At 37.8% G+C, this 22,303-nt stretch overlaps 2 protein-coding genes and 1 long non-coding RNA gene across 3 annotated transcripts; 1 reads left to right on the forward strand and 2 right to left on the reverse strand.

Moving 5' to 3' along the window:
• Positions 1-286: 286 nt before the first annotated feature.
• On the reverse strand, positions 287-8,729 carry LOC146518246 (solute carrier family 2, facilitated glucose transporter member 11-like). The gene is made up of 10 exons (XM_085159330.1): positions 7,510-8,729; positions 6,382-6,542; positions 5,785-5,907; positions 3,246-3,493; positions 1,761-1,948; positions 1,553-1,663; positions 1,191-1,292; positions 1,040-1,115; positions 803-930; positions 287-691 (listed from the first exon to the last, which is right to left on the reverse strand). Exons 1-10 carry the CDS (start codon positions 7,633-7,635, stop codon positions 497-499), a joined length of 1,458 nt encoding a protein of 485 aa, XP_085015456.1. The 5' UTR covers positions 7,636-8,729; the 3' UTR covers positions 287-496.
• A 2,697-nt stretch (positions 8,730-11,426) lies between these two features.
• On the reverse strand, positions 11,427-19,874 carry LOC146518247 (solute carrier family 2, facilitated glucose transporter member 11-like). The gene is made up of 12 exons (XM_085161191.1): positions 19,378-19,874; positions 18,993-19,091; positions 18,315-18,475; positions 16,921-17,045; positions 16,646-16,775; positions 16,381-16,529; positions 16,049-16,236; positions 15,411-15,521; positions 13,881-13,982; positions 13,279-13,354; positions 12,830-12,957; positions 11,427-11,645 (listed from the first exon to the last, which is right to left on the reverse strand). The coding sequence occupies exons 1-12, from the start codon at positions 19,399-19,401 to the stop codon at positions 11,427-11,429; spliced, it is 1,512 nt and encodes a 503-aa protein (XP_085017317.1). The 5' UTR covers positions 19,402-19,874.
• Positions 11,639-16,511, forward strand: LOC146518248 (uncharacterized). Its single transcript, XR_014874302.1, has 5 exons — positions 11,639-12,165; positions 12,283-12,393; positions 12,551-12,582; positions 12,757-12,990; positions 16,421-16,511. It is a non-coding gene; the product is annotated as an uncharacterized LOC146518248 (long non-coding RNA).
• Positions 19,875-22,303: the final 2,429 nt, after the last annotated feature.

Raw genomic sequence — 22,303 nt, forward strand, 5'->3', positions numbered from 1 at the left:
TCAAACTGCATGTGAAGATGGGCAACGCACCTATACTGCAGACAAAATCTTTCTACAGGTACCATTAAGTAATCTGAACCTGACACGGGGCCAGGTGATTTTCTTCATCTAATAATTCAAGAATTTCGGTAAGTTCAGTGGTTTTTCTTACCATCAAAAGAAGGACAATTTCACTTATTTACAAATTTATTAAAACACACAAAACATTGCTGTGTTACAAGTATTCAAATTGAAGGGATAAACTGAAAAAACTAACTACTAAATGAATGAAAAACTAAATGAATCCTAATACTGTATATAATTTGCTGATGTTTCATGTGAATAACTATAAAAGCAGAGACCAGGATTAAAGATGTGTTTTATTTTTAATTGTACACATTTACAAATGTAACATCAGCCCTTTGTGTATGTAATCTATCAGAATTTTGCTAAAAGCAATAACTGCACTTGGTTGCATAAAGGCAACTTACAGTTGACTTACATGAGGAAAAAAACGTTAAAGTTTAGTTTCAAGACCAACATCAGTGTTTTTAATATCACCTGTCCTATTCTTGTAATTCAGTTTGTTGAAGTCCTCCATAATCTCTACCATTGTCTTTCCTTTGGTCTCTGGGACAAAATATATAATAAATGCTCCACTACCAAGTGAGTAAGCCACAAAAATCAGGAAGCAGAATTGGCCAAGTCCATCCTGTATGGATACACACAAAAAAGACTGTTAGATAAACAGCAGGGTGGCATAGAGTAAATACACATATAAAGATGGAGATACATTATGGTATATCCACAGTGGCTATCTTACCACAATATAGCCAAACAGCATCCCTACAACAAACATGCAGAGCCAGGAGATGGTCCCACAAACCACGTAAGCAGAAGGACGCCAGACTTGTAGGAAGAGGTCAGCACAGAGAACCATAGACACTCCAGCTGCAAGAAGATTCAAACATTAAAAAGCTATTTAGATATGAAGCTCAGTCAAGTATGGGCGCAAAAATCTTTTTTATAGAAGTTGGGTTAAAAAAAAGGAGTAACTCACAAGGCCCAAGCCCATAAATGCAAATGACACAAAAGATCAGAGCGATGTTCACATACGGGATCCATGAATTCAGATCCTGTAAAAGTTGGATTGATGGAATGAATCCTCTAACATACAACAGAAGAAGAGGAAATGTGCTGAATGTATTTACCTTGATTGACAACATGACGGTAAGAACACACATGGTGATACCCATCAGTAGATAGCCATAGCCCATAAGTTTCTTTCTGCCAACACGATCGATCAAGAAGGACTGATGCACAGCAAATAAGCAAAAACTGATAACAATGTTCTTCATGTTTGATTATTTTTATGAAATCTTATATTGTGTTTTTTTTGTAAAGTATCGAGCATGTTCTTTCCTCTTTCCCAGTTTTTACTTCTGTATTATTTATGTAAATGATAAAATGTGCAGAATCGTGCCCAAGAAGTAAAACTAAAAAACATTTTTAGAATCACCCAATAACCAAGAGCTTTTTAGATGTAAAGTCTAGTTTATGCAACTTTACTTACACACAACGTTATAGCGATGAGCTCTGTTGCTCCAATACCAATGGCCAAGTAATGCATCTTGTCCTCTGGCACTCCAGACTCACGGAAGATGTCAAAGGCGTAGAAGCACAGCTGAACAAGAGATGACAGATGAAAGGGAACTAGAAACTGCAATTTCGAACAGATTTAAGTTGATAACTGTCATATCGGCAGAGAAACATAAGCATACAGCATTGATGCCGCAAAACTGAATGCCAGCACAGGGGATGGCTAGAGTCAGCAGTTGCCATCGCACACAGCGAGAGGTGAGCAGATCCTTTACAGTCTTTGCCTTTTCTCCCTGAGACCTCTCCCGCTCCAGCTGCATGTCGTCCAACTCCATCTTTAAGTTGTCCTCCTGCCACAGCCACTGTAAAGCTGTTGGACACAGAAATACCACAGGGATTACATCCAAAGTCTGTTCCATCAGTCTGCCAATGAATAGATCTTTACTGAGGTTTACTAGTGTGGTCAGTTACAACATTAAAAGTTCTGACGAATGAAAACAATTGTTTCTTTACAGTGGCAGTATCAGTTCATTTTTGCATTTTACATAATGGAGGAGTATAAAAATAGCCAAGATTCCAATGTGGTGCATTGGATGTCTTTGGAAAATGTGAAGGAAAAGATAAATTTTGGACTTTTCACTGTATTTTCATAAGTTTTACAGCTTTCCCTGCTGATAAAGACCTCCTCTATGACCAAATTATACTCCTGTAAATTTACACATGTACTTCTGACAATTTAAGCCATGCAGAGTGTATTTCAATAACATGTTTCAGTTGAAATTGCTCTTCTTTGTTGTTTTATTTTTTAAATATGTATTTGTGGCGTGGGTGTGGTCTCTGGCCAGCTGCAGAGGAGGGGTGACACAGTGAGCTCCCGGGGTGGCGCAGGGGCGGGGTCAACAGGTGTGCTGGGTTCTGACATTGATTGTGTGTCTTTTTATGTTGGCAGTGACAGTCGGAGGGAGAGCGGACGTGACAGCACAAAGAGAGTGGGAGTGGCTGTGACTGAAACCACAAACTCCAAATAAAAGTTTTGCTGTCAAAATAATCGCTCCAGCGTATGTTTGTTGGGTCAAACGCTACACTATTTAATCTTCTTTACATTGACACAGAGTTTCACTGGTCCAACACACATAAAATCAAAGTGGGCTGTATGAGGCCCTCAGTGTTAAACGAGTTTGACATCCCTGGCCTAATATATTATCCAGGTCTCAAATGTGACGTGTAACTTATATTGCTTCTCATGGCCACAGGGAGTGAATTCTGTGTTTGCCATAAGAAGTTTGGTGCACTGTCTTGAAAAGCACTTTCTGATACACTTTAACTGTCAGTTCAGCTACTTGTTGGTTTAAACTCTGTGCTGTTGCTTTAAAAAAGGAGAAAGCTTTGGGGAAGGACTACTTTCTGACTGACCAATCTGCCTTATGTTTTTCAGCCAGATCTAGTCCTGGCTTGTCATGTCCCAATTTAAACACACCAGCATGCTGAATGGTCAAAATGTTCAGCTTTAGGCTGTGTCCATCTTTCATTTACAGCCCACACCACCCAAACTGTCCTCAGTAATTTCAATGGCTAATCCTACTTCTTCTAAGTTTGAATTTTCAATTTCTTTTTACATTTGTATTCAAATTTAAGAGTTAGATCCCTTCTCTACCGTGTCCACTCACCTTTTTTGCACCTTTCAGTGTCTCCTTTATCAATGTAAAGGTACCGAGGTGCCTCTGGAAAGAAGAGCAGCATCACAAACTGCAAGATGGCAGGAATACCACTAACACCTAAGAGATATGGCCACATTTCATCTGTTCCCATGATCTCCCTGAACAACAACAACAGCAAAAAACACAAGTTAAAAACTAAAAGGAGGAGCAACAAGAAAAGCAGTGCTTCTTCTTTCATAAAAACATTCATAAAGAATTACACTGCTGGGATAATTTGAGTCCCACTGATTAGCAAGTCAAGCTTCAGAAAGTGTTGTACTTTAATTTGGAACAAGTCATTGATTATGGTAGATAACAACTAACTGGGCAAGTGCCAGATAAATGTCTCTACCTATGTCATCTAGGGAAGGACGGATGTTGTTTTGCTTTGCTGTGTTTTAATGTCAACTGTGCTTATTTATTTTTTTATATTGCATGTTTTGGTGATATCTTGTGGAGTGTTTTTCAGGGGGAGGAAGATACAGCACCAGTGAGCGGTTCGACTGCTGCAGCAACAGGAGGCCAGATTACGCGTCTGCCAGAAATTAGAGGCGGCGGACGGGCCGGTTCCGATTGGCGGTTACAAAGAAACGGCGGGCAGAGTTGAGAGCTCTGCCCACCCGGGTAAGTCTTTTGACTTGTCCCCTTTTAATGATTGATAGCTGCAGTGGCGGTCCTAGCCTGTTTGGCGCCCTGGGCGAACACTCCCTCTGGCGCCCCCCCCCCCCCCCACACACACACACAAAAAACATATTAAGGATTGTACATTAACATAAAACTGTTGTACACACACACACACACACACACACACACACACACACACACACACACACACACATGAAGAGAAAGAGAGTATGCAAACAGCTACCAAACAGCCATCATAATTCGTCATACATTGAGAACAGGACAAATCAACAATTGACAATGACTAATTAATATTAAAATCTGTAACATAATGTATTGTTTGGAGTTTAGTCTGTTACTGTTGCTATTTTTACCATTTCTTCTTGGAGCAGCTGTAATCCACATAATTTCCTTAGTGATTAATAAAGTATTCTGATTCTGATTGTTTCAGGATGATCTGCCATTATCCAATCACACATCTGCTTACCTGTATCTTTTGCTCGTTTCTCCTCCTCTTCTTTTCTCTTTTTTCTAAACTGAGGACCTGATGGCTTTGAACTTTTCTTGTCCATCTTCCATTGGTTTTAATTTTGCACTCCAGTATGAACACAAATCCCCCAACTCGAGGATCACCACAACATGATCTAACACACCTACACCTTAGTTCACAGATTCACTTTGTCTAGGGTGCATTTCTGAGATTTCAAACAACCCAGGATTCAAATCATGAATACATAATGGACTTGGATTTACAACATTATAAATGAAATGTGCTCTATTTGGAAGTATTAAACCCCGATTCTTTTGTCCCCATGACAGAACAGAGAAAACCGACTCATAGTGTGTTAAAATATTGATATTTATTTTATTCATTCATCTTCCGGAAGAGAGAGACCTCTGCACAGCTCAAACGCCAGTTGCAAGAGCTCTCTAGCATTAGAATCATAAACTGTGGCTCATATAGGTGTTATTTTGGTACTTTACACGTCACACAGTCTCAAACATTGCTTATATGGCAAGTTCCTCATTTCAGTGTCTTATCTATTAATATGCCTGTGCACTAAAACTTCCTGTTTTTCAGTCTGGCTGAGCACTTAATTTGTGAGTTAAAAGTGGCCTTGCTCTACAAGTCTTTATTAAAGTACATAAAACAATATAATGAGAAGATACACATTAAAAATATTTCTCTTATCCCTAACAGAAGAAGCCGGCCCCCCTCCCCTTTCGACGGCTTGTGTGTGAGACTTTAAATCATCAAACTGTAGATTTTAAATTGTTATTGATCCCTTTACCCCGAGTCCTAAAGTGTATATTTATTTTCTTACTCTTCTTATATTTATTGTTTGTTTACTTGCACTGTTGTAACTGGAGCCTCGTCGTCTCGTCTCTCTATATACTGGACTGTAGCGGAGATGACAATACAAAGTTTGCAAAGTTTACTTTGACTTCAGCAGCGAGCAGGCGCACCGAAGGCTCACTTTTCGTGTACAGAATTTCGAAAAAACATCGGTGCAAATTATGTCTGTATTATAATGTCTGGTGTTTTCGTGTTTGTTGGTTTGTTTTTATTTTGTTTAACTTTGCGAGTTGGTTATTAGATGCTGCTACAGCCGCTCAGAAAATCATCAGCCGCCCCGCCTTCTCCTCTCTGCGCCGCAAGCAGCAGGCGCACCTCGCAAACGAAGGGCGCCCTTGCTCCCAGCAAATGGGCGATAGAAAACCGATTGGTGCTTATGCCATTCCCAATATGCGCTGGCATGACGTCGGGGCAGCACGAGTACGAGCATTTTTTTTTTTTGCCGATGCCCGTGATGCCGTGATGCCGCCCCCCACCACGATGCCGCCCCGGGCAACTGCCCGTGTCGCCCGTATCTAAAACCGCTACTGATTGTATCCATAGAGAAATCTTCCCAGCAAGATCATCTCAAAAGATTTTGCTGTGCGACTGAAGACCATGAGCAATGCAGCGATGATTGCCACGATGTTGTTAAACAGCAGGGCTTTCTTTCTTTAACATTAGAAGAAAAAACATCAAAGGTTTTTAATTGATGTAAGTTTCATGGAAATCCTTTCCCCTTCTACATTTAATCTGTTCATGAGTAGCCTACTTCACATGCAGTTTTAGAAGGTTTATAGTTGTACTCACAACCTGTGAGGTGTCTGACAGTTCAAAGAATAATCTTGGATTTTGATTTTTTTTTTTTTGTAAATGCACTTGTCCAGAGATGCTAGAGGTGGATAGCACTGGTGATTGATTAATATAATTTTTTATAGGTTGCACAAAAATGTTGAAAAAAACTGAAACTATTTTTGAAGTTTTGCAGAGATCGAATTTGTGCCCTACATGATGGCTTGTTTGCAGCTTCACAGAGCCAGACCTGCTGTTTTCTGCCTTTTCCAGGCTCCTGTTAATATCTGAGAGATCAGAGTGTCTGAAAGGCAGTGCCTGCTGTTAATAAACAACAAATGCTTGTGCAATTACCGGCCATAGGTGACAGGAAGGCTTCCACTGTGAACAGCCCCAGCCCAGCATCCCAAACTTAAAACAGCCACAAAGAAGGACCAGATGAGCTGGTTGGTAGACTTGTGGACTGGAGTGTTGTACCTCACCATCCATGTGTAGTTCACAAAACTCTGAATGTGCTGCAGAAAAGTCAGCGAGGTTAAATAGACAAACTTTAGCAGCCAAACTTGACAAAATAGGCAATTTAAAGAAAATAATTTGGACAATCTGTAATTTGGTGGTTCTTATTTTCACATTTTAATATTGACATATGTTATCAACCCATTGGGTGATATTTTTAGTGTTATATCTTTTATAATGGGGTCAGTTCAGTTGTTATTTAGAAACAAAGTCTATGCAATATCAATAATATGCACATCATCATGGGGTTAGGAAACATTTATCCCATGTGCAATAAATTATTGGTGCGCACAAAAAAAAAATGAACTAATGGAAATGTAGGTACCAGCTTTATACTCTGATTCCCCCCCCCCCCCCCCCCCTTCTTTGAATATTTATGTTTACCACATTTGGGTTTTCCAACAGCTCCTTGCATATGTTCAAACAATTAAGTGGTGAAGTAAATAGAAAAATGGGTGATGGATGGATTGCTGAATAAAAGCTTCTTTGTGTTTTTAATTTTTTTAATCTCATGTTTTTCTGAAAAATGTCAGTTAAAAATGATTTAGTATACAAATAAGTTAAAAAAAAAAGTCTTATGTGACGTTTTCTTAACCAGCAACACTTTTTAAATGTTTCTTCTTTCTGGCTTTCGTGTTTCATGAGAATCTGATGCTAAAAGCAAACTGCATGGCGAGTAAGTAATATCACTACTGTTATTGTAAATTACAGTCAACAGGGACAAGAAATCAGCAAATCACAGACTATTTTCTACTGAATATCACATTGGAGGCAAATAACTTTTATGTGCCATCAAATGTCGTGACAAAAAGTTTGAAGAGCTTGCTGGCTGGTGAAGACTTTAATAGAGCACTACTGTGAGGACATAATCTTTAACCATAGCAAACTTCATTACAGTGAGATATACAATAATACTGAGTGTGAACATATTTTATGTGTACACTGCGTAACTAACAGGTATCTTACCACTGCCGAAGAAGCGACGACAGACACTTGGATCCCAAATTGAAAACATCCCCCGATTCCCAGCACCAGCGACAGCAGGTAAAGTCTCCAGTACTGCAGCTGACATGCAAAGTGAACATCAGGCATACAGTAAATTATATTTAATCATTATGAATGACTCCCATATTCTAAACATGCTTTAAGCTTTGCAGTGATTAATAAAAACACGTACATGTTGCCAAACAGTCACTCCCTGCTGTTGTTACAGCTGTGCCTTATTTAGTAGATATAGACATGAAACTAAAATGTCATAATATTTTTGAAGTTCAAAATAAAACTAGCAAAAGGCGTTCTGCGGCATGTTTTTACAAATGTTGTACTTTTACTCAAACACTGTATTTAAGAATAGTTTTCAAAAGCAATTTGTACTGTGTGTACGTTTTTGCAATTACAATTACAGATGCTTTGATTTTGCAGCATGTTCTGCTATTTTCTGTTTTCTTAATCAATTTGCAAAATGTAATGTATTTTTTTAGGTGAATTTTGAATAGATGCAGCCTGTAATGCAGTCTTTATTTACCTAATTTTTAATCTCTATTGTGCTCAAATTATTAAAATCAAAGTAAAATCCAATAATATGTGACAATGCTGTTTTGCTGATTTCTTTATACAAAGCTCATTCACAGCTTCTGATCTGTTGGCAGGATACTGCAGGTCTGCAGTGAATGTTTCATATAGTTTTTTTTTACTTTAATAGTAAAATTTTGTCCTTAAATGCATTTGTATAGGTTCACAGTGAGCTAGAAAAACCTTTTACAGTGTTAATATCAGTGCAAACATCTTCAGATTTGTTCATCTGTTTTTAAGTAACTGCAAAAAACTTACGTAACTGCAACAAAGACCAGTTTACTCACATTTATACACTGTATTCACACTTACCGCAAGAAACTCTGTGACCTTGAGATTGTATCAGTCATGTTTCATAAAACACATTAATTCACATGACATTTACAGTATTACAATTTATTACACTGAAAAAAAAAACAGTCAACAGTGAAAACATCAGAGTCAGTAGAAATTATCTGTTGCATTAAAAGGTGTTCCACGCAAACGTTTGATTTCTAAAGTAATTTCAATGCATGAAATTGCCAGTATAAGGCATAAAAAGCCATTTCATAATATTATACAGAATAATAACAAACTATATGCATTTAGTTCTTTTGCTTCTGCCTTCTAAAAGCAAACGTCCAGTTACCTTTTTTGATGCAAGTTCCATGTTTTTGTTTCTGCTGGCAAACTGGATGATGTGCTGCAAAGGGAGCAGAGGACCCACATATATGAAGGCTGCCACATGAAGTTACACATCAACAGACTTTAGTTGACCATTCGTGCTTTTGGAGTAAGATCGTCATGTTTTGATGTGAGTGATAAGGATAACTGAACGTAGTCCCATAGTTGCTATGACTGCAGCTGTGCCAGTATAGTCTGTTTTCTGGTTAGAAATTAATTTTTAATCTGTAACACACACAGAAAAACATGAAAAAGTACAACGAGCTAAGGACGTGCAGATCTGATACACAGATAAAAAGAACACCATTTATTGACTGTGTGTGCAGCATGGGCGTGTTATGTCACTGCAAACGGAGTCCCTCATTACATGTTGGGGTTTAAAAGATTTAATTACTGATGTGTTTTTGTTATTCTTGTAACTTTTTCTTGTTTTTTTTTTTTGTGTTGATGTTTCCGTCTCCAAAATGTTGTTTTCATTGACAGCCCGATGAAGATAAAATTTACTGATACACCAATGAAACGGAAGCAAACCTGAAAGGTTTGAAAGATGTCAGTGTTTAGCTTAGTCGCCTTATGGGTATGCATGATCTTGAGAGCTTGAACAGCTTGAGCATCAGTATATTTAACCCTTTCACACATAGTGGTCAAAATCTTATTTTTGTGTTAGTGTTGATGGTATACTTGCACATAAACCACTACATTGGACACTGATGTGTCACTCCATACCATGCCACCCAGTCAAAAGGTATGTTGTCCACCTAAGTGGACATGTAAAAAACTAAAAGTATATGTTTCAAAAAATGAAGTTCAAAAATCTTTTTTTAAGTAAGCTTTACTTAGTTTTTTTGAGGCAACGAGTTTCCTTAATTTTTTTGAGTTCTGGGAACTAACAAGGCTGTACAGTATACTCAAAATGAGTAAGTTGCCCTAACTTGGTCATCTTAAGTAAACTTGATCCAATTTTGTTGAGTTCTGGGAACAAATGAGCTTGTACAGAGTACTCAAAATAAATAAGTTGTCCTAATTTAGTCATTTTTAGCTAAGCTTTACTCAATTTTTTTGAGGCAACAAGTTTCCTCACTTTTTTTGAGTTCTGGGAACTAATTAGATTTTACAGTGTATGCAGAAAACAGTGTTGGAAAATAAAAACATTAGACTAAGGATAAAATATGTAGTGAAACTATAGGGTCAACGTGATCTATGAGAAATTTTTAAAAACATGAGTTTGTTTGTGCTAATGCTGATCCTTATTTCAGCAAGATTTGTCTTGGATCCTTTTTTAAGTGATAGTGATGATTATTAAACATTGTCATGGTGGACTGGCATCATTTTATTGTGGATGAAAGAATGGGTTTGGCAAAAGTTTGGCAACCACGGCTGTAAACAAGCTGCCATCATTCTGTAGTAATGATTTCAGAACCAAGATCTTGGGAAGTGTGTAGAGAAAGAGCAGACTGATAGGAGAGCATAGAGGGACCATGTTAGGCTCTAAACTGCTGTGTTGTTGAAAAGCATTAGACAGGTAAACTTTGCTGTCCTTGCCTTGCTCATGTCTCTATCTTTCAATATGGTTATAGATCACAATGTTGACCAGCATGGCAAAGATCCCATCTAAGAGCTATTTCTGGCAACATTTTGGTGAAAATGTGTGTAAGATTACACTCAAATCAGCAGGAAGTCAGTTGGAATAACCTTCATTTCTTCTTTTTTTGCTTTTGTGCTCTGATTTGAGACTGGACATTAATCTTCAGCCTCACGTTTTAGTCTCTGAAGACAGCCACTTTAATATAAAGTGTTGTGCAGTCTTTAACAAAGTTCAACATATAGACAGTTGGACTATTAATAATGATAATATGTGAATAAAAAAGTAACCACTGTGGTCATTTCTAACACACACTGCTACCACTTTTTATTTTGTATTGTTGGATTGTCTGATTTTCTTCCTCCTGTATTCTGGTTTCATCCAGATGAACATTTATGTTTCCAGTGCTCTAACTTCTTGTACTGCAGTTCTCTGGTCTGTTCTGTATTGTTATAACTTTGTTGTGTTTCTGGACTATGTGTCACAAAGATAAAAAAAAAAAAAAAAAGATGCTTTACTGATTAAAACAAAACCAAGTATTCAGCATAAAATGCCTTTCAACTACCAGCTGAAAGGATAATGTAAGAAGCAGTTTACCTTGATGAATTGAAAGGACCATGGGTTTTATTCATGATGTCAGTGTGGTGACCTTTTTTTTTTGTCATGTCTGTTGTTATTTATTAATAATAATAAAAGAACAAAACATCATAAAAATGCATTTTTTTAATTTGCTGAATCAGGTCTTCGGTATCCAGCTCTGTCTAATAACAAAAATATAACTTTCTGTGGAAAAGATGATTTATACCTTATTACAGTACACTTAATATAAAGTAGTTTCAATGACTTGTTGTCTCACATCAATCAGTGACATAAAGCATAATGTGAAAAAGTCAAAGATAAATTCTTTAAATTGCCATTTTCCTCACAGGAAAAACATTTCAGATAATGTTTTTCAAAGATATGAAAAGCAGCTCCCAAACCACAAAACTTCTTCCCGCTGATGCAGATCAGGTCAAAGTAAGGCATGCGCTGGGTGTGACTGCATGTTTCTGGAGAAAAAGTCTGTCTACAAGGCTGTGGAAAGACACACTTCGCCCAGCTGATACTGAGGTTTGGTTTGAGCTTCAAAATGGTTTTCCTGGCCTTTGAAATTGAGCCTGTGAAATTCACGCATGATGACTGACAGAGACTTCCCCTTGGTCTCAGGCAGAAAAAGGCCAACATACAGTGCAGACAACAGGCAGATCGCTGCAAAAGGCACAAAGCAGTACTCACGCAGCCCGCTCTGTGAAGGGAAAACAAAATGTTATCAGTAATACATTTATCAAACACTACATTAAAAATTCTGTGTATTCAATTTATCATTGGGAGAAACAAGCTGTATTTAGCTAACTACATTCACTATTAAAAAAAAAAAAGAGGTTCAAGCTCAGTGGTGTTTCTTCTGCTTTAACTCGCCACAGGGGGCAACAGCCAATTTCTTTCTAGTGCCAGTCACAACCCTGGATAAATAGAGGGGGCAACATCAGGAAGGGCATACACCAAATCACTTATGTAAGGGGTGTTTAACTCCAGGCCTCAAGAGCCGGAGTCCTGCAGGTTTTAGATGTGTCCTTGATCCAACACAGCTGATTTAAATGAATAAATGACCTCCTCAACATGTCTTGAAGTTCTCCAGAGCCCCGGTAATGAACTAATCACTTGATTCAGGTGTGTTGACCCAGGGTGAGATCTAAAAACTGCAGGACACCCTCGAGGCCTGGACTTTGAGGCCCCTGGAGTAGTGGGAGTAGGATGAGTTTCAGGTGAGTTTTTTCACCCATCCACTTAGAAAGCTGTATTTTGATATTTTGCAGTTATACATTTTTTAAGCCATATACTAAAAGAAATATTAAGAGGATTATTTTGTACATCACTTATAGGGCCTGTATATTGATATACTGATGCATCATGACTGTTAGTCCCTATTGTGGGTTGAACTCCAAAAATGCAGCTCCTAAATTTGTGTTCTTACCAGCTCCAATATTAAGATGGTAAGCTATCTAATAGTCAGCATTTTAACACAAATGGTATATAATTGTAATGTTGGAGGGGTGCTACTGTCTCATTTGGCATCTTGGTTTTCCGACATGGACTAAACCCATGTGACCCACTGGCTTTTGTTTTCTTTGTCTTTTCTGTTTTCTGTAGTGGTAGAGCTGGGACACTATTCAGAGAGACAAGTAAATATCAAGCAGCACACTGAAAACTAACCTATCTTTGTACCATCTAGTCATCTCCACTATTAAATAACATGGTAACATGAAAAGCGCTTTATACAGTGCCCCAGTCTTGTCTTAGTAATAATATTATTGGCACATGAACACCATTCTTGTGCTTATTTCTCCTCACTGCAGGTTTGCTAATTGGATGGATGCATGGACAGATGTACAGACGCTGACTAAAGTATGGATGTAGCAACAGACTGACTACTAAAAATGGGAAGATCATTCCAACGACGAACAGGTTGAGCCACATCATGGAGCCAGCAATCATGTAGGCTGCCGGCCGAGCCGCCTGATTGAAGATCTCTGTGGGAAGAATGCCAGTCACTCCAGCTAAGAAAAAACAAAGAAAACAAAATCGTACTGGTTAGATATATCAATATAACCATTGTATCACACTTTTACACACTCCTGCAATACTCTGTAGTGTATCAAAGTGATACAGTGCATAGTCATTTTACTTTAGTTGTGGAGATGAACAAAGGAGTAGCCAACCAAGTAAGATGCTGAAAACTGATAAAATGTAGTAAATATGTTGATCTAAATAAGTAAAATGTGTAGATAGTAAAACACGATGACATTTTGTTTCAAATGTATGTTGAGTACTGAAACATTTTGAACCTGTCACATGTAAAATCCCAGTAAAAGACTTACCTGGTCCCATGCCAAAGCTGAGAATATAGGTGTAGACACAGGTCATGGTCAGGTACGACATCCAGGTTATATGGTGCTGTGTGCATGTGGGGAGGAAAGCAGTGAGCAACTCATAGTCAAGAACATTATTATATCTGACAGAGACCATAGAGTTGTGACAAGAGAAGTCTGTAAAAACTCCAAACCCAAATATGTCTCATCACTTCCTACTTTTCCCCTCTATTCTTTGTCCATTATGCATTTCTCTTCTCTCTAGATAAATATCAACATGTGCCTGAATGCCAGCTCACAATGCCTCCCAGTGGTTTGACTTTGACACTGATGTGTCTTAGTTCCTTACCACTGGTTAAAGCTCATACAAAATAATCACAATCCTTAATAAAGTACAGTAACTATAAAGAACTAGATGGCTTTAGTCACTTTAGTCAATCTGGGGAAACCTGGTTTAATGACAGTACAGATAACTACGATACCTAAATTCAATATTGTGTGTGTGTGCATATATATATATATATATATATATATATATATATATATATATATATATATATATATATATCACATAAATGAGCTGATGTTCACATTTAAAGTAAGCTGATTACCTCAAATGACAGAGCGATCGTGAAGACGACAGCCCAGAAGGTCATGAGGGTGAAGCCTCCTGCCAGCATGAACCTCCGACCTTTGCGCTCTACCAGCAGGTTCTAAGAGAATCAAAATGTGCATCAGACTTTGTTCTTATTGTGTCAAGTGAGAACACGAGAGTTAGGTAACCAACATGCAGCAGAAAGAATGACTGAGCAAAAGCAAAGTATTTTTATTTTATTAGTATTAGTTTTTGAGGAAAGCAAAGTGGAGTAAACATACTCAGAATATGGCTGTTAAATACTTTGTTTGCCCACCAAATGTAAGCCCACCTCTCTCTTGTGTCATTTATAAACAGTTAATGTATTTGTAGTCAAAATGGGCAGCCTCTTTTTAAGTTGGGAAGGCTAATGCTGTAAGTAAATAACTTTATCTGCATCTTTGCAATGAATTAGATAAATAGTTTAATAGAAGTCAGTCAGTTAACTTAAGATACAAACAACTATACAACTATCCAAGGTTTACAGACCTTCAAACTTGTGTTTGCTTCTTTACTTTTTTCATTAACCTATTAAAATCTTGTTACTGCTGTGAAGGTCAATAAACTTGTATGAAAAACTTTTTACATTTAAACAGACAAACAAACAAGATAAACCCCATAATTCTGTAGCTCGTAGGACCACTTTAGCAGAAATCACTCAAAATATTCCTTTTCTGTATAACTTTATCAATCTTTCACATTGTTGTGCAGGAATTTTAGCCTACAGTTCTTTACAGTGTTGCTTCAGTTCATTGAAATGTGCAGGCATTTGTTTGTGCACAGTTTTCTTAAGGTACTGCCACACTTTTTCAGTCAGGTTGATGTATGAACAACACCTTGTTTATTCTCTTTTCAAGTCATTCTGTTGTAGATTTTCCCCTGTACGGGGTATGTATGGGCCAAACCAGAAAACTTCTCAAACTTCTGCTTTTATAGGACACAACACATGCTGATGATCCATTAATCAAGTGTATTTAAATAGCAGTGCCTGACTGCTACCTACTCTCTTAATTCCTAGGGAAGCAGGAAACATATTATTACGTTTATTTTGTTTTTAATTTTTGTCAATTATTAAGGATTAAAGTAAAGGGAGCATCAGCTACTGCTTGTGTCTTTATTTTCCCTGCATGCAATGGCTCTGTCCCCCACTGGAGAGGCACTCCCCATTGTTACAGAACTGCTACTTTAACTTGGTGTCTTTGTATCCACAGAAAGATTCAGAAATACCCAGAAAAACAAAAGGGTTATAATGACTCTTTAGCAATTCAATCAATTTTTAACAGACTTAGTAGCTGTGCGTAATGTTGTGCACCCTGCTAAAATGATTGCTGTATCACATTTATGCAAGGTCATGTAGGTGTTCCCGCTTACTGGCTGCATATACACTAGTAGGGGTTATTTTCAGTCCTTATTCTGCAGCCTTCAATACAGCTTTAAAAACAATGCAAACAGTCTCTCTTTGGATGTAGCTGGTTACATAATGTGAGCTTTAATTATGGGTACTTACACACATTATACAGGCTGTGAATTCACATGTCCCGGTGCCGATTGTAGCATACTGGATTTTGTCATCTGGTATTCCAGCCTCTTTAAACACATATGATGCATAAAAGTAAATCTGCAAGAAAAACAGAAGATGTGAGGTCACTGAAAACCATCATTCGATTTTACAAGTTTTTAATAAGCTGATTACGGTAGTATTTGTACAAAGGTAATTGTGTTAATACCCACTGCCCTCTCTAAAACCTCAAGCATGTGGTTAAAAGCCTTGAAACACATGATCATGTAGTCAGCACTTTTCCTTATGACAAACTTGTAGCTCTCAAATTTAGTCTGTATGTGTGGTATGAAGGTTCCTATCATGCTTTTCAGGCAAAACAGCAGGCATCACATATTATTCATCCAGTAGTACAGTGAGGCCTGATACTTAATCACCAGCATACATAATTAATGTGACATGCAGAAACACTAAGAAACCCATCCATCATCTACAATTTCTGATCAACTTTCAAATTAACCTGTGGCCAAACAAACATCTGATGCATTTCAGGATAAGTCAGATTTCAGCGATCCTGACACACCCTCACAGCCAGAACACACACAAAACATCTCTCAGATCACAGCACGGATGAAATTTCTTCTTACCGAGTCATTGCCACAGAGCTGCATGGCACTGCTAATGATCATGACAGAGATGAGCTGCCAGCGTACAGAGCGATCAGTAAAAAGCTCCCAGGGGTGGCTCGCCCTCATTCCTTTGGTTTCAGCCTGTTCTTGCAGGATCTCATCCAGCTCGCTACTCTGGACCTCACAGCCTCGCAGGCGTCTCAGAGCTGAACATAAAAATCAAAAAATAAAATTAACACTTGATAATGATTTCTGTCTAAAATATGTTTTATATATGAAAAATGTCCTTAGATGAGAGTGGTAGGGGGTGATGTACTGTTCGCTGCTGGTTGACATAATACTGTACGCACCATTAATACAAGCCTCCTTGTCTCCTCTATCAATGAGCAGATATCTGGGACTCTCTGGGAACCATGGCAGGGTCAGGAGCTGAATGAGTCCAGGAATGGCATTACTGGCAAGAAGGTACTGCCAACACGGCTCACTGCCCAAAATCTCTCTTTAAATAAATAATCCAGAGTGTTACTGTGGATATTTGTGAAATCTACTTAACACATTTCTTTGTCAACAGATTATAGAGATTGTCAACAATTATAAGCCGCACGATGAACAAACCTGAGTCCGACCACCTGTCCTAACACGACACCGAATGCTGTAAACACAGCTGATGACAAAGAGATAGCTCCTCTTAAGTGCTTTGGTGCACTTTCTCCAAAATACATGGGCTGCACATTCATGCTGATACCTGTAGAATGATCATGTTCTTTTAGGAGTGTTTGTTGAATAGTTATTTTTATTATATTATATTTTGCTTGCATTGCTCTGTTATGGTAAGGATACCTGAGTTTACCGGTTTGCATGCATATTACTTAGACGTTGTACTAACATACCGGCATTTATTCCAACCAGGACACGTGAGATCATGATCATCTCAAAAGATCTGGCGGTTCTACTCGTCAGTGCTAAGAGTGCAGCAGTCATGAGAAAAATGTTGTTCAGCAGCAGGCACTTCTTCCTTCAGGAGAAAAATGACAACAGTTATTTTTAATTGTTATTATTATTTTTTTAATACAGACTGATGGATGAGATGTTACGTCATATTACAAGACCACTACGCAGGAATATTTATTCTAGAGTAAAATGGTAAATGGTAAATGGCCTGTATTTGTATAGTGCTTTTCTAGTCCCTAAGGACCCCAAAGCGTTTTACACAACCTGTCATCCACCCATTCACACACACATTCACACACTGGTGATGGCAAGCTACATTGTAGCCATAGACACCCTGGGGCGCACTGACAGCTTTGGTTGAGTGCCACAGATGAAGCCAGGAAGACTTGAACATTGTTAGACTTTTAGTTTTGAGGACACAAGAAAAAAAAAAAAAAACACAGCTTCATCATTTAAAAGCACTACAGTAAAGGTGCAGGAATCAATCATAATCAACATGAGTATAAAAGAAAATCAAAACTCAAGTCATTATATAAATATGCAGTGTTGTGCAAAAGTCTTGGGACAAGTCTCCTTTCTTTATATTTAGTTTCCAAGGATCTAGACTTCTTGTAACTTTTTGCTGTTTCTTTGGCTACTTTTTCACTCATTTTCAGTCCAGTCCTTGTACCTGAGCCTCTTAACACTGACCTTTGTCTACATTTATTTCACTGAATTTATGAAAATGTAAAAGATAGCACAGTTTGAAGGCATAAAATAGTATTTTTGCACCACCAAGGTGCTAATAGCTGAAAAATTTGCTATTTTTGGCATGGTGTTCAGTGTGTCCTTAAAAAATTTGACGAAACTGAAGAGAAGAGAAAAACAGAAAGTCTCTTCATCTTGACAGAGAAAAGAACAAAAGGCAGCTAACATCCAACAAGAGTTCTGAATACCTTAAAGAAGCCTGGAGAACAATTCCTGAAGACTGCTTAAAGAAATTACAAGACAAAAAAAAAAAGCTGCTTAACACAGTTCAGAGTGTGTTGAAGAGTAAAGGGGGTCATACCAAATACTGACTTTCAAACTCGTTGGAATTGTTCAATTTGTATATGCTGTATTTTCACATATGTTTGCACACTGCTCCTACTTTCTATTTTTCCTAGCACAGTATAAAGAAATGATAAAAGTGCAAGACTTTTGCAGAACAGTATTTACACGTGATGGAGGAAAGTAAATGAACGATCTATCATTCGGACAGTAGGTTGATCATTTGTTCTTTGCATGTTGAAGTCTCAATTTGTAACCTAGTGCACATGTGCTTTTATACCTTTACACGTGCATGCTACATTACCTCCCAAAGCGTATGGTCATAGGTCCTGCAATAAGAGCTCCAGCAAACCCCCCCAACGAGAAGATGGAGACAATGATTGTCCAGACTAACGTCACCTGGTATTCCTCCAGCTGGACGTCCCATCGCTCCAAGAATGTTTCATTGATAAAACTTTGGATAAACTGTGAGAGAAGAAGAGACAGGCCAGCACTTATTACCACTTTTATTACATCTGAGCCACACTGTAGCTCCTTTAGCCAGTTTTTATTATTGATCTTCTCAACAAAGAAACCTTAAATATTATATTTTATGAATCCACATCAGGAAGCAGGTGTAAGTGTTATTGTGAATTATCAAAAGGTTGCAGAATTGTTTGCTTCTGGGTAAAGTTTGTGCTCTTTAATCAGTGCAGCTGCTGGGCAAAACATAAAACTGCATCCAGAATCAGTTCCTAAAAAAAAACTGAAAGCAATACAATAAGAATGACTAATCACAGGCACAAGTAACCCAATTCTTGTTTTTGCCAAATTACACCGTGACCCAAATGTGAAATAACAGGCAACAGTTTTCATAAGTAGCTAAGTACATGTACTATCAGTGCATGACCCTTGTCAACTCTTTTAGAAACCACATGCACTCACATGTATGTGTATAGCTATAAAGTAATGGCAGGAAATCATTTAAAATACAAAAACTTACAGTTGTGGGAGCATTCATTATTGCAAGGTTATATCCATACTGAAGAGTCCCTCCAATGGATGCAGAAGCAATCATCAGCACCAGTGTCAGAGGACTGCCCTGTTAAAATAAACAGACAGACATACAGACAGACAGATAGCTAGATCACAGTTGTTTTGTTTTGTTGTTACATTGTCTTAGAAAGAAATTATGTGCGTTAGAAATGTAGTAAAATCACATTTAAAAACTAAAGCCCGTCACATTACCCTGCAAGGTGTATCACCTAAACAGCTACCAAGTAATATAGCCATACTGCACATCTGCATAAAGCTTCTACAAACACAGTAAAGGTAGTTTAAACTCCAAAACAGACGATTTACTAAAAAAGACAAATTTGCTCAATTACCTTTTGTGCACCAGCATGCGACATTGTTGGTCAAAGGAGGTGGTAAAATGCTAAAAAGAAGTGGCACGATCAAGTCTGAAAACAAACCAGACGTCAGTCCCGCATCAAATAATCCTCTACGCACAAGGTCAAGCACGCGGCTGCAGATCACTTGCGGTGGCCTGACTGGCTGCAGTTTTGCAATCAGCAGGTTGACGCACACACACGACCAAATAGATCACTCAGCTGATGTATTACCAGATCTTTTCAAATGCCACAAATGCCATTTACCATCTTGCCAGTGTGCAAGTGTGATAAAAAATTAATGTCACTTGGTGCTCTCAGTCAGTAATTAAGAACAGCAAAAATGAAATCAGCGAAGCTGCCCAACCATAGAGGAGTACAAGGAGGTACTCCTGATAAATTCTAGTATATAAAAAGTACCTATTTGCACGAAAGGGTACACATCAATATCTCAAATTTGAATAAAACATCTGCAAACAGAACGTGCGATCTAGAACTGATCTCAGTACACTCAAAAAAATATGTTTGTTACGTAAATACAATACAAAATTTTTAATGGAATCTGGCGATTTAGGTAAGCATATAACCATGATCAATTATTATTATCAATTAATTACATAACATTTCATAGCTTCCTGCAGGCGCTCGCATTACTTACATGAATCTCAAGATGTTGCTTTTCCTGGTTAAGTCGATATTTTGTCTCTTCACGCTGAATTGTTGATACAGTTTATATATTATATGGTATATTATATATTTTAAAAATATTTTTAATAAAAGTATTATTATTAAGCGTTCTTCTCCATAAACCACGTGTGGGACTAATAAAGGTTATCTTATCTTATCTTATCTTAAACTTGCTGTTTATGTCCAGCAGATGGAGCTGGTTTGATATGTTGCTGCTGTTCTTTTATGGCATTGCAAAGCCGCAGCTGATGCAGGGGAGTAGTTTAGCAGTTTTATAGGTGTCTATATATATCTAGTCTCTAATGTGTATATTTACATTTCAAGGAAAATACATCATGATTACAGTCATACTGATATTGGTGTGAGGCTACCAAAATGTGCTGGAGCAAGGTAATGCTTTTTTTTTCTCCAAGTGAGGAAATATAATATTCACGTTTAGCAAGTGTGGTTAAATATTCAAGCCATTAAAGATAAAGTGAGTGGTCAAAGCTGTCAGAGGTATAGCTAAATTCAGCCAGCAAAAAAGCGTCCTTTGGCGCTGAAAATCATTTAATATATAAAACAAGTTTTATTTGCGCCTGTTGTAGTTGTGATAGGAGGGTTAATTTATTTAGGATGAGAGCGGGTGGGTTGCTCTCCCAGTTGTTTTGGTTGTGTCCTGTAGATCTTCAGACTACACACTATGAATACATAAAGCTAATCTCTATATGTTTCCAGTTCTTCATAATAATATTCATCGGCCCATAAAGAAACAAGGAAGCATGTCTTTTCTCAGGCGCAAATCGAGCGTTGGATGCAATTGCACAATTGGCGCAGTCGGTAATTTTGTGTTGTTTTGTTCATCATTCGGGTCAGTCGTCAAACGCATCCAGCAAACGGTTGTCTCACCCTCCAAATTCCACAGAGTCTCCATCAGTTCCAGACATAACTCTTGTCCCAGTATATAAAACGTATCGATTTTTCTGAAGTTGGCTCCAGATTACAGTAAAAACTGCTCCTGCACTTTATTATTTTTGTTAGTAGGCTACCGTACTCGTTCCTTCACCATGCTTGTTCATTTGCGATCACCCGCAGAACCCTCCGCCCTCATCGGCGCATTTTTGCGGTTGAGTCTTAGTAAATCTGTCATTTGAAGTGTTTATTGCGTCAAGAAGTGGATTCTTTCATAAAGTAAGGCATTTCTATGTTGCGCAGTCACTGGTGTTATGGTAATCTATCAATCTTTCATCAGAACTTTTGATCCTCTGTTAAAATTACTTCACTATTTATAGAGACTCAGCATTCACTGTTTGTATTTTCAATAAAAAACGCTCCTGCTTAACTGGACAGGAACACTTCATTTCTTAACCAGACTGTTATTCTGGAACTCTGTGTTTTTTCATTCACATTATTCTATCATACATAAATGAGTGAGCGAGCTATGCCTAAGACTTGCTAAGACTTGCTGTGCAGGGTAACTAATCAGATATTGCGGCACATTATGTGTTTTTACACAAATTTTACTTGTATTTTATTTAATTAATGACATGATTAATTAGTTGGTTGTATAATGACACATTTATTTAATTATTAATGTATTTATTGATAGAATTTGTCACTTTTAGGCCTCCGCTATAGCACTACAGGAGCGGTGTAAATCAGCAGGTTCCCTGTTTTAGCTGGATTAATGCTTGGTGATATCCTCTCTAATGTAACTGTGCAGCTGACAAGGAAGCAGATAAAAGAATACAAGAAGAATTTATTTTTTTTAACATATTAGGAAACATACTTTGAATTTCCAGGTCACTTTTATTTATCTGAGCACTCGTGTTTTCAGCTTTCTCGAACCTGATAACAGCTTGCTGGCACTGTTAGCTAAAGGTCGGGGAATTACTACACACAAGAAACTGTCCTCTGAGTTTCTAAATACCCACCACACATGTTATGGGATCGCAGCCAGTCAGAGAAAAGATATTCTGGTCTGCACCAAACTGTTGGACAGATGAATGAACAGACGGAGCAGCAAAGCTGCAGGAAACCCCAAAGTAGCCAAAGAAGAAAACTCTGACTAATTTTGAAACCTAATGATATTAATGAGGCAACACTGAGGCGAAAAAATAATTCTTATTTAGGCTATCTCAAATGAAAATTTGCCTTAAAGGGAAATTCTGTACTCTAATTGGCATTTAATCGGTTAGAGTGGATAAGAATAAAAAAACGAGTTGTGTTTTTCTTTAAAATCATTTAATATTTATTA

Source organism: Neolamprologus multifasciatus, chromosome 5 (assembly GCF_963576455.1).
Source record: "Neolamprologus multifasciatus chromosome 5, fNeoMul1.2, whole genome shotgun sequence".
NCBI classification, from domain to species: domain Eukaryota; kingdom Metazoa; phylum Chordata; class Actinopteri; order Cichliformes; family Cichlidae; genus Neolamprologus; species Neolamprologus multifasciatus.

Bases quoted from the DNA above. Each gene is read 5' to 3' on its own strand.
- LOC146518246 (XM_085159330.1), bottom strand. From the start codon at position 7,635: ATGCCTGATGTTCACTTTGCATGTCAGCTGCAGTACTGGAGACTTTAC. The intron at 1,949-3,245 runs GTGAGTGGACAC...TGTGTCCAACAG, and splicing joins CACTGAAAGGTGCAAAAAAG to CTTTACAGTGGCTGTGGCAG. The intron at 931-1,039 runs GTGAGTTACTCC...ATCTTCTTGCAG, and splicing joins CATTTATGGGCTTGGGCCTT to CTGGAGTGTCTATGGTTCTC.
- LOC146518247 (XM_085161191.1), bottom strand. From the start codon at position 19,401: ATGTCGCATGCTGGTGCACAAAAG. The intron at 19,092-19,377 runs GTAATTGAGCAA...TTATTTTAACAG, and splicing joins CGCATGCTGGTGCACAAAAG to GGCAGTCCTCTGACACTGGT. The intron at 13,983-15,410 runs GTAAGTACCCAT...TGATTCTCTTAG, and splicing joins TCACAGCCTGTATAATGTGT to AACCTGCTGGTAGAGCGCAA.